Source organism: Lathyrus oleraceus, chromosome 3 (assembly GCF_024323335.1).
Source record: "Lathyrus oleraceus cultivar Zhongwan6 chromosome 3, CAAS_Psat_ZW6_1.0, whole genome shotgun sequence".
Classification (NCBI taxonomy): domain Eukaryota; kingdom Viridiplantae; phylum Streptophyta; class Magnoliopsida; order Fabales; family Fabaceae; genus Lathyrus; species Lathyrus oleraceus.
The window spans coordinates 45,781,780-45,794,788 of NC_066581.1; the positions used below are offsets into that span (position 1 = coordinate 45,781,780).

Consider the following 13,009-nt stretch of genomic DNA (forward strand, 5'->3'; position numbering starts at 1 on the left):
AACCCTTCGTGTGAAAGATATCTTGAATATCATAAGCTAACCCAGAATAATCCACAATCCCTACACAAGCTTTCTCAAACCTTTCCAACTCACCTCCTTCTACCTTGAACCTCAGCTGATTGATTGTCTACTTAGAGGATGGTTCTTTAGCTCTGTGGTTTGTTCCGGAGGAGTCTCTAAATCTCGTAACTTCTACGTAAGTTCTTTTGTTAGCTCCATGCGAACTTCCAACGAATTTGTGAGCCATTACATGCTTGGTCCTCCATACAATATCTTTTCCCCCTCGATCTTCCTTCACCTCCGTAGCTCTCCCTGACATCACTTTCCTTTGGAATCTTCAAGAATATTTTATAACTATTTGGTTATAAAAGTGTACCCTAATACGTTAATGTGTTAACTTTCTTAATTCTCAGGTTCATGGAGGCTTAGAATGAATCTGAAAATGTGTAAAATATTAAAACTCAGGTTTATAGAGTTGGTTATATAGCATAACTAACTTGCAACTGTACTTCTAACAGATTAGGCAGCTAACTATTAACAACTATAGAATTTACTGCATAATTAAACAGTAAAACAAATACAGAATTTACTCATATATACTCTTTAAACCAATAATGTAATTCTAGCAAATACCTTGAACATGCATCAATATTAAAATTACTACAAATGTACACAATCAACAAAGGTGGTTTTTGCAATTTTTATAAATATGTAACAGACTCTAGAGTTTGTGAGAAATTTAAAAACTAACTAACTACCTAACTAACTAACCAACTAACTACCTAATAACAAACTCTAACCAACTATTATATATATCATCCTATTTGGAAGAGTTACTCAAATCAAAGTAAGACATCACCATGGCCATCAATTGCAGTAATGTTATCTATCATTTCATACTGAACCTCCTTTGTGGGCCCTATTTCGAGCAAATCAAGCTCACATTCCTCACAATTTTTGCGCTTTCAACGTCTTCCTGGATCATCTTCTGCGCAGTCATCACATTTGCCCCCTCTAATGTCAAGTTCCACGTAACTCAGGCATCTCTCACAAAGTTCAACCTCACAACCAACACTTTGGATTACAAACTAGAAGCCAACATCACATCAAGAAATCCCAACAAGAACGTTGAAATACACTACATGAGGGTCACCGCAATTGCATGGTACAAAGATAATGAGTTTGCTAGGGTGAATCTTTCATCTTTTGATCAAGGCCCCAAGAATACCACTTTTCTGCATGTAGGGTTTGAAGGGAAGGGTGTGATCATACTCAAGCCTAAACAACTTTTCGAGTACAGCCAAGAGACGCGTGTAGGGATCTATAATGACTTGGCTATCGATTTGGATTTTTCAATGACGTATAAGTTTGGAATTCACAAGAGTTGGCCCTTCGAACCACCAATTGTGAAATGTCGTCGATTGAGTCTTTCTTTGATTTCTAATGGTAACTCATCAGCAGCAGCACCTTCTTTTCAGGTTAGAAGATGCAGAACTGGTCCTTTCTTTGTTAATCGATAATCCTTTGTAGCATTTAAAGATTTGCTTAGTTTTGGTTATTTGATCTAGGGTTTGTTTAGTTTTCAGATGATAAACTTGTATAAAATCACATGGTGGCGCTAGTATATAAAGTGCTATATGTGTGTATATGACTGTTAGGATTTGTTTAGTTTGGAATTATGATTTGGTAATTTGAGCCTGTTATGGAATAGTTATCACGTTTTGCTGTGTTTTATTTGATTTCAGTTTTGTTATTCGATGCATCTAGCAGTGCTGTAATAAGAAATGTTGTTTTGTTTGAATTCTATATGAACATTGAGGCCTTCTTTAATCTTCAAGTTATTGACACAACTATTGTTCTTTTATTCAATTATTATTATACTTGCCAGAATGATGTTGGGATTATAAAATAAAGTGTCCAATTTTTGGTTTAGTTAATCCATGACTTATACCTTTTAATTTTATGATCTTCAACTCCTCGAGATTATATCTCTGCACTTATCAACTCTCTCCTCATTGCCTAATGCCTTTTTTAGTTTCTTCTATTTACTATACAACTGAAATTGCATAAAGTTTATTTTGCGCCTACACAAAATATTGTATAAAGCAACATGTAAAATTTGATTTGTAAGTCTAAATTTTTATTTGGTTTTGATCAAGTAATTTAGTGGTCATAATTTTACTCGCGATGTCCTATTGATTTGTACTTACAAGATTTTTTTTTTCTTGAGGTATTAGTATTTTAAAAATACAACTATATTTTTAAATTTTTCACCGATGTATTTATATATTTGTTCACTACATTCCTTACACTACTCTCAAACACTATGGAAATCCGAAATTACTCTTTCACATGGTCTATTGAAATCTAGATACGCCTAAAATACAACAATCTAAGAATATATTGAATGTGTATTATATATGTATGCATTAGGTAAATTCGGATTCCAAATTTCTGGATGCACCCAAGGGACACTACCTTTGGCATACTTCCTGGTAAATTTGGTAATAGAGGGGTGAATCCAAATTTCAATCTCCAAATAAACCCCTAGGACACTATCTTTGGCCAATTTACTTGTGTGTTTGATAATATAAGGGTGAGTTTGGATTCCAATATTCAGATACACTTCTGGTACAAACGTCGGTATAAGTTACAATGGCAAGTGACAACTTTGGATAACATAAATCATGAGTCATTTATAAACCAAATGTTATTTCTAACAAAGAGTGAACTTTCATAAGTCATTCACACATCGCTCATTTGCATAAATCATTCACATATCAATCATTTTCATAACTCTAATAATTCATAACACAGTCATTCAAAATGTTTACACTAAAATACAAATTAAAATATAACTACCGAGTATATCGAATGTCCATGTTCCTCCTCTACCTCATATATTGCAGTGCAAATCTTGTCTCTGATAATATCATCTCCAAAGTGACCCTCTAAAGAGTGTCTTCCTGAAAGTATCCCCAAAGATGGAATATCTTCTAAGTGCAACAATATGGTGACAAATAGGAAATACATCCACAACATAGTCCACCCTTACTTGTTCCTCTTTTAGTAACTCTTGATGAGTTGACCTAGGGGGATCTCCTTCTGGAACTGGTGTCATAAAGATGGGACACTCTATCAAAAAATTTGATGTATTTGTATATCGTACTTCATCCATGAGGAGTGTAACACCCTAAACCCCAAAAATAATTTAAAAAAACATTGCGGAAAATATTAAGATGAAATAAGGGTGTTACATTGACAAAACATTTAACTTATATTCCAAAAGTGAAATTTAAATTAAAAAATAGCATAATAATTTAATTTAAAAATAAATCACAATACATAGCAAAGTATTCTTAACCCGATGTTACAATATCAGAGAAAATTTCGGAATAATACTAATAGTCGGTAAAGGTTTGACGAAAACATAAAACAAAAACAAAACAAACTGAAGATGTCAACTATGTCATCCTCCACAAAACAAAAACTATCACTCCTCATACTCAACCTTGAGATTATCTACATAAAGTACATAGGTAAAAAGGTGGAAACAAGAAGGGGTGAGAAGACATTCCATAAATTAAATGGTGTAGCAAAAACAAGGATAGTACACAACTTTATTTATGATAAACAAAGATATACAATTTGCAACATAGACAATAATAATTATGTAATTCTTATTTCCTCTTCTCCCAAGCATGTTGTACCAATAACTGAGTATCAGAGGTACGTTATTCAGTGATCCTAAATACTAGACCAAAGTCCTAAACACTGGACCCAAGTCTTAAACACTGGACCGAAGTTCTAAAACACTAGACCGAAGTCCTAAGCTAACTCTGATATATATGATGCATGATGTCACAAATAAATGAAATTCTCTATCCAAACCTCATACATCAAATATTAACACTGCTTGATAAGGCTAACATTGGTCATTGTGAACCTAAACATATCAACATTTCCGATTAGGGATAAACATCAGTTCGTCTTGAATCTAAACATATCAACACTCCCGGTTAGGGCTAAACATTGGTTCAACTTGAACCTAAGCCATAAATATTCAACATCTCCTACTCACGAGGTATCTATTAATTAAATTGATCATAAACAGGAATAACTTTTTTTCTCAATAATGATCACTTAGGAAAAATTGAGTGAAACATTCAAATTAGGTCAACATAAGGTTGACGGTTGGCATGTCACGACCATGACGGTCGTCCCCCCTTTGTGTGTGTTACCCGTCATCGTTGACGGACTGAGGGAAATTATGCCCGTCATTAGCTGTTGACGGTTAGACCGTCATATGGATGACGGCTGTCATCGCTGATAGCCTGGCGTCTTCTTCCATGTTGTGATGACGGTTAGACCGTCACACAAGTGACTCTCGTCATCGGTGCAGAACGCGATTTCTGGGTTTTACCATAAAAAACACACGCAAATCTCAATTTTCTTCAATTTCATATTAGTACCAAATCCAGAATTCGTTACACACGATTAAACAACAAATATCACATTAAAAGGAATGAAATTCCAACATATATAACACTAATCATTCATGTTTATTCATCAAACCATTACATGCTCATATGAACATCAATAATACAATTTCAACACATATTTACACAAACATTCATCATTAACATAGTAAAATCAGAATCATAACCACGAGATAATCGTAGAGGTTTTGCATAAACTATTAGAACAGGATTTTGGTTCTGCAATATGTCTTTAAGTTTTTATGATCACTGTCATACCCCGATTTTAGGTCCCTCTGCATTCATCCACTATGCATCATGCATTCAGTTTAGTATAAACACAAATTCACGTCTGAGGTCAATCGTTGACTTTCTGGTCAATTAGTTGACCAAAGTCAACCGTCCATTCCCAAATCCATATTGTCTCTATTTTGATAAACATCAGTCATTATCTAGGTTTTTTCGATCATGGTGCTTTTGATTACAAAATGGATTCTAATTATTTGACTTTTTAATTTTCAATTTGATTTTAATTTCAAATTAAGTCTAATTCCAAATTTCAATTTAATCTTAGTTGTTTTTTTGCTAATGATTCAAACTCTAATTGATCTTGATTTTCAAATAAATGTTAGAATTGATATCAAAGTAATTTTAACAAATTATAGATTAATTTGATTTTAATTGGTTTTATTGGTTTTTTTTATTTTTAAATTGACATTTAGATTAGTCTTGGATTATTTCTAAAACCCATATCCATTTTTATAACCAAATATCCATTTCCATAAACCAAGTTACAACCATTTTTATTACATTTTTACAAACACTTCAACCAAGTTCAAATTACAATCACAAATTCATCATATTTCAAAATTACATACCATTTAACCAAATTCAAATCAAATCAAGTTTCAACCAAATTTTCATTCATTCATTAATACCATACATTCAAAATCATATCCAACCATACATTCATATCTAGGTCATTACATAACCATGAACCAAATTGCAACATACATATCTACATAAACCATACATTAACCCATTGCAACATAAGCAAAATTCCACATGTGACCTACAAGCTTCAATTCCAAAACAGCCCCTCCATCCAATGCGCTTCGTAGCTGCATCCAAACCCAATTTTCTACAATATGAAGACACTGTTGAGGACAACTCCAATGATTCTTGGTGGCTAGAAGCCATAAAAGTAGTTGAGGATGTAGAGAGTAAGCAAACTGCAACAGAGTTAAGCACCAAGGAGGTAATTGACAATGAATATGAGGACTGGTGGTTGGCTGTAGAAAGGACTGCATCCCAGATTGAACTGACATATACGGCGACTAACTCAGAATGTTAGCCCGCCGATAACATGCCTTATATCAAGCAAACATAGAGAGGAGATCCTGAAAAGAAGCAAAGTATGCTCAAGAATTCTAAATGCAAAGGGGGAAGATAAAAGTTAGGAAAAGTTGTTTGTAGCAAGAGATACCAATGAATCTGCTTGCCAACTTTTTGTGGATACTGCTGTGTATACTTGTTTCCGTCTTCATCTATCTTCAAAGGCAGGAAAAAGTTCAATTCTCTTGACAACAGAGAGATTTAAGTGCAAGAACTTGAGTGAAGAAGACATGTCCATGGCTTCCTTGATCTGCAACATGGACGTTGATTGTGGAAAACTTCTTATCTGCAAAACCAGACTTAGATTGCGTGAAGACTCTGCATTTTGATATAGAGTTGAATTGTAATCTTGGAAACTATGTCCAAATTCATCAAGAACTTACATTAAATGCTTGCAGCAAGTATACACAAAACCTGCCTTGTTGTAAACCAAAGCCAGATATGAGAAATTCCAAGTCGGTTGCAAACCCAACAATTCCTTCATAAAGATACTTTATTCCATGCGAAATATCAAGAGCAATTTACATCCTTGACATCCAAAGTTTGCAATTGATAACTGGAAACGCGAGGGAACCTTCATCAATTCTCAGCTTCTTCAATATGTCCACTTGTAACCAATCTTCACTGCAGTAAAAAAGTAAGGTAAATTAGCCAAAGCAAAAATTCAAAAATATCCCAAAATGGAATTGAGACAAAGTAGAAGAAAAAAGCATAGGTTCAGGTTACCTTTTCCAAATCCAAGCATCAAAGAGGAAGACCAAAATTCTGAGCACCGAAAGGATTTGGCAGATACCTGTTTCAATCTACAATACGCCAACCCAAAACCCTAATTTGTTGGATATAAAAGGTGAGAGGTGAGGACGGAGAGGGTGGACGAAAAATCAAGAAGGCGAACAAGAGACTAAAAAACCCTAAATTTCAAGCGGCCACAGGCGGAAACCCGAATTCGAAAAACAAAAACCTATTCCTAAAACGGAAGAAATCCAGAAGAGGAGAAGGGAGTCGTAGCAAGAAAATCAATATTCCCAACTGAGAAGCTTCCGTGGGAGTTCGTGGAAATCACCGCCGAAGGTGAGCTTTGTTTGATTTTCTTTTTGGAAGACCATGGTTCATTTTTCGTGCTTAGATTTTGAGAGATGATGAGAGTTGAGGGTGAGCGAGTTTGGGAGATGATGAGAGTAGTATCGTGAGGTTGAGGGCGAGCGAGTTTGGGAGATGATGAGAGATGGCGAGCGAGAAAGAGAGGTGAGCGATGGAGAGGAGAGAGGACGAGATTGAAGAGTGAGAACGATGAGGGATTTCTCGTTTCTGTTACTGTACCTCACATTTTCTCATTTATTTTTTTTTAAAAAAGAACACAAACATTTAAACCATATTAACGTTTAGTATTCCTTCGTTTTTTATTAAATGGTGTATATTAGTGTATTGCTTTTTGCTTTCCCAATCCATAATCCTTTGGAAACCCAACAGCCAGGCGGCTAGGGTTAATTTTTCTTGGATTCTTCCACTGTTAATTGGTAGTCCAACAGACTATTTTAGTTTAGTTTTATTTTTAATTTTAATTTTAATCTATTCTGATTTACTTATTCAAATTAGTATTAAGATAGCAAATGACCATAAGTGGTCTAGTGGAAAGAGAGTAGTCTCATTGTCTTTAGTGGAGTGGGTTCGATACTTGGGGATATCAAATCTTCATGTTTTTATTTGTTAGGCTTACTATTTTATTTAATTTCTTTTTTATATAGTATCTTGCTATTTATTTTACTTTTATATTTTTATTAAATTAATTCGATCGTTATTTAGTGGTTTGTATTTTTAAATGTTTATCTGTTAGATTTAGTTAGTGGTTGAATTTCCGATATTGTTTTTTATTCGATTAGTCGATCTTTGTATGTTAACTAATTTAGTTAGGTTATTAGTACCCATGTCCATACTTATACACATGTAAATAATCACATTCAACATTCAATTTCATTTCCTCATCACCTTCAAATACGATTTCAATCCTTTCTTCCATTAACACTCCAATATTCAAATCTTTTTCTAAGTATAATATGAAGAAAAAGATTATCCTGGATGGAATATCCAGTTATAATCCCGAATATTAGGCTCAAGCTATAAGAGCTTGCAAGCCGTAAATATTTGTCTTCTTTTTCACACTCCAATATTCAAATCTTTTTCTAAGTAAAATGTGAAGAAAAAGATTATCCTGGATGAAATATCCAGTTATAATCCCGAATATTAGGCTCAAGCTGTAAGAGCTTGCAAGCCATAAATATTCGTCTTCCCTCCAAAACATTCGTAAATATTCGAATCATTTTCTTAGCAATACTTGAAAGAAACAGACTGCCTGGGTGGAATGTCCAGACGTAGTCCCGAGTACTAGACCCAAGATATAAGAGCTTGCAAGTCATAAGTACTCGTCTTTCAAACTCGAAAACACTTGATTCCTACCTTAATACCTTTTCAATAAAGATGGAAATGGAACATGGTGTATACCGTGCACTCCTGAGATTAAGATTCGAGGCGGATGCCTCGCCTATCTTAGCTCTCGCCATCCTTTAAAATTGTCAGTATGGTTTCTTCAAACCCCTTTCTCAATCAAACCTAAAAATACTTAATCTTTATTAAACACGTTTGCCAATAAAGATGGAAATGGAACATGGTGTATACCGTGCACTCCTGAGACTAGGATTCAAGATGGATATCTCGCTCATCCAAGTTCTCGCCATCACTCAAAATACATCCAACTAATCAAACTCTTTTTCACCGCCGTGCGACTAATCAAAGAACCTTTTTCATAAATGAAAGATATATTGTCTTAAGGTGATGCAAAACAATGTTTCGACCACGATTGTTGAGTCGAGATAAGTGACGCTTTTCCGAACGTAGATTTATAAATCCGTTCGATGTGTGGTATGCGTCCACTCCTCATCTGTTTTGGGTAAAACAATGTTTTCGTCGGTTAATACAATATAGCTTTCGCTAAAATCGACCAACAAACAAACATTTTTCTACCCAGAACTACGAAAGCCTTGACTTCTCTATTGAGATACGTAGGAGCAGGATTTGTAAATCTTGTCAGGCCCACTAATAAAAAACTTAGGTTTAGTCCTTCGTCAAAAAAATCCAAAAGCATTCTCTTCCTTTCTTTCTTTCCCACCTCACAATTCGAAAAGCCTAACATTTCAACTAACACTAACGCACACAACTAACCTAATGGTTCCCGTTGAGTACAACGGACGTGAGGGATGCTAATACCTTCCCCTTGCGTAATCGACTCCCGAACCCTGATATTGGTTGCGATGACCATATCTTATCCTTTCTTTTAGAGGTTTTATCGATATTTCCCCTTTTGTTTTTAGGAATAAATAAAGTTCGGTGGCGACTCTGTTCAGTCCATCATTGCGAGCGTGCGATCGCGCTTCGCTTAAAAGTCGTATCCCCATTTTTCGAGGTGCGACAGATGGCGACTCTGCTGGGGACAGGAACATCCCTAAGTGAGTCAGACCTAGTTAGGTCGTTTATATGTCTTTGTTTGTTTACCTATGTGGCTTTTCTTTATTGTTTTTAATATCTCTATTGTCATATTGATATGAATCTGTTGTATTGGTTCAATTATGGTTTGGTACATGGATACTCTGATTGCAAACCTTGTGGGAAAGACTTTTTACCCGAGTCTCGAGTAAAAACATAAGATAGGACGAGGTTGAGTAGTGTGGGTCCGTGAGATGTATTTCTCGTTGGATCGGTACGAGAACCTTACTTAGAGTAGATTCTTGAGAGGATGTTGTCACTCGGCAAGTAAGTTGTCGTAAGCTTTGATATTTTCTTTAGGATCCGTGACTCTGAGAACCATTTGTAGAACCTTAGTTCTTTGTCCAACTAGGAAAGATGGTTGCGTAGTGTGGGTCTGCGAGATGAATTTCTCGTTGGATCGATGCGAGAACCTCACATAGAGTAGATTCTTTAGATGGAGTTGATGCCCGACAAGTAAGTTGCCGCAGGTAGCAAACAGTCTAATGGATCCGTGACTTTAGGAACTTTTTTAAAAAACCTTAAATCATACCTGGTGAGAACCATGTTCTATGTAAAGCAATCAGACTTATCCATGCCTTAAGCCTATTGAACATATACAAAAAAAATGCATCACATTCATACATTGCATCAACATCATAAAAAGCAAGCTCTTAGTTGTCTCTTATTTGTTTCAGGAATTGAGAACTTGAAAATGACAACTTCAAGGAGACACACTTTCACACTTAAGTACAAGGAACCTAAGTTGGACAGTCTGAAGGGTTTGATCTCTAATTTGACTCTCAGCAGACGTGATGAGTTCGGAAAAACTATGGGAAAATTTTGAGCCTTCTAACTAAGAAAGTTGACTATGGAATTATCGGCTCGTTGGCACAATATTATGATCCTCCTCTACGTTGTTTCACATTCGTTGATTTCCAGCTAGGTTCTATTTTGGAAGAAGTTGAGAGAATCGTGGGTCTCAAATTGAAAGATTTTAATCCATTTCCAAAGCTCGAAGAAGATATGGGCCCAAAGAAGATAGCTTCAGCCCTAAGTATCAATGTCCCGACTGTTCGAGACAATTGGGTTGAAAAAGGGGGTTGCGAAGGTTTTGCCACGATGTTTTTGGAATATTTAGCTCTAAAGTTCAAGAAAAGTGGAAATTGGAATGCATTCTATGTTGTGTTGGCTTTATTGATCCATGGGATTGTGCTCTTCCCAAATGTTGAAAAATTTGTGGATCAAGTAGCCATAGAAGTCTTTCTCTCTGGAAATCCAGTACCATTTCTCTTAGCTGACATTTACCATGCCCTTCACGCTTGACGTGAAAAGAGGGGTGGAACTTTGTTGTGTTGTGCTCCTTCGCTTTACACTTGGTTCATGCAACACATGCCTGAAGAAGGTCCTTTTGTGGCAAAAGAACTTAAGTCTCCTAAAAAATTAGCTTCCCTCACCGCAAGTTCCATCAGATGGTATATCCGAGAGTGGGAAACCCCAGACATTATAGTCAGCTGTGGGGAATTTCCTAATGTACAGTTGTTGGGTACCAAGGGTTGCATCAATTATAACCCTATGCTATCTCGAATGCAACACGGTTACTCCATGGATGGTCGTCTTGACGCAAAGGACTTACAGCCATTTGTGCTCTCTGACATCCAAGCAAGCAATCCTGATGTAAGAGCAGTACGAAAGGCTTGGTTAAAGGTTATAAGAAAGGGTAAAGAGTTTGGAAAAAGAAACATTCTCGCCAAAGAACCTTACATTCAATGGGTGAAAGAAAGAGTTGAGGAAATCCATTTGCCATTCATCTTGAAGGCTTCAGCTTTTCCTAAAACTCCTGAGCCCAAGCCCATACTCCCTGAGGACATGGAGAAACTCGCTACTAAGGTTAAGGAGCTCGAATTGGAGAATACTGAATTACGGATTCAGATGAACCGAGTTATCTTGGAAAATCAGAATTTGAAAGAGGAACGTAAGGGAAAAGCCCAAGAGCTTGAGGATAGTAACAAGAGAGCCAGGCTATTGGAAGACCAGAAAGATGATCTTGATCATATCCTTATAGGTTCCACATCAGTGATCCGAACCAGGAAGGAAGAGCTCAAGAAAGCTGAGTATATGATCTGTGAGTTAGGGAGAATGTTGGACAAATCTCTTATGGATAAAAAAGAAATTAAGCTCGACTTTGAGGCACAGATCCGTGAATTGAGGGACGCTCTGAAGAAATGCGAGGAAAAGTTATCTCGCGAGATACTCCAAAAGGAAGAAGCTGAAAGAAACTGTCACCATCTCAGGTACCAGTTGGAAGAAGCTACTAGGAGGTTTGCAGTTTTGGAGAGCCAAGAAGGTGATGCAGCCTACTTACTCCTAAAGAATGATTGTGTGTACTGGAAAAGGTTGTATAGAGAGGCTATAGCAACCTTAGATGAAGATCAAAAGGTCATCCAGAAACTCCAAGAGCTCTATGTTGAATGGAATGGCAAGTTCCGCAACTTAGCTAGGTTTGTTAACCTCAATATGTTGGAACTCCCAGAAAAACTCCAGGAAGCGGATTGGTGTATGTGTCCATAAAACACGCCTCCTCAAGTTTTCAATTTCGTCAAGTTTATCAAGAAAATGATGAATGAGCTCACCACAGATCTGGCTATGATCATAAGAGCTGAGACAGAACTTAAGTTTTCTTGTACTTGAATTTGAATTGTTGGTGTTTAAATCTTTTTGTATTCGAATCATGTGTACTTGAAGTTAAATCCTTTTGTATTCGAATTTGATTTTAATTAATGGAAGTTGTCATTTTGGGTCTCAATTATTACACGTTGTTCTTATATTCTAACATTGCTGAAATAAATAATAAAGATAACTAAGAGCTTTACACAAAATGCACCCATAACATGCACTCATGTCATTCTTCAAACAAAAAAAACTCGTTTTTGTGTCTTCTTCAGTTCTACACTGAGTCCTCAACACCACTACAACACCAGAGCCAGCACTCGTCAAAGAATGGCAGATCAAGAACAAGAATTGGAGCGAGTAAGCTCAGAACTCGAAGACCTACGAGGAAACATGGGTCAAGTCATGGAGATACTACAGGTCATCAGGGCAAAGTTGGATACCCAAACGACGGTCGTTTCGGAAATCTCCGATCCATCGATTGAACCCCAACCTGTAAGGACAGTACCAACCACTTGGCCAACCTATGGTTTACCTCCCGGTTTCACACCTCCAGTTGAAGGCGCCCCTGGTTTTGCACAATCCGCTCAGCAGACGGCTCCTCTACCAACCATCAATGAAAATCATCCAGTGGTCCACACGTTCGCACCTCCTCTCGTTCGTGCACATGTGCAACCTTACTTTGAGGATCAACAACATGCTCCGGACTTTTCAGACGAAGATGATGAAAGGCAGGAAGACATAAGAGGGATGAAAGAGAATTTCCAGATTCTTGAAAAAAGGTTAAGGGCTATGGAAGGCGACCAAGTTTTTGGTGCTACTGCTAAGGAGATGTGCTTAGTGTCAGGTCTTGTGATTCCTGCAAAGTTTAAGACCCCAGATTTCGATAGGTATGAGGGCCACTCATGTCCTAAAAGTCACCTTATTATGTACTATCGAAAAATGGATGC

General features: G+C 36.6%; 1 protein-coding gene across 1 annotated transcript; it reads left to right on the top strand.

Annotated features, from left to right (window-relative positions):
* The first annotated feature begins 832 nt into the window (after positions 1 to 832).
* Positions 833 to 1,655, top strand: LOC127128904 (NDR1/HIN1-like protein 2). Its single transcript, XM_051058265.1, has one exon. The coding sequence runs from the start codon at positions 861 to 863 to the stop codon at positions 1,518 to 1,520; it is 660 nt and encodes a 219-aa protein (XP_050914222.1). The 5' UTR covers positions 833 to 860; the 3' UTR covers positions 1,521 to 1,655.
* The last annotated feature ends 11,354 nt before the right edge of the window (positions 1,656 to 13,009 follow it).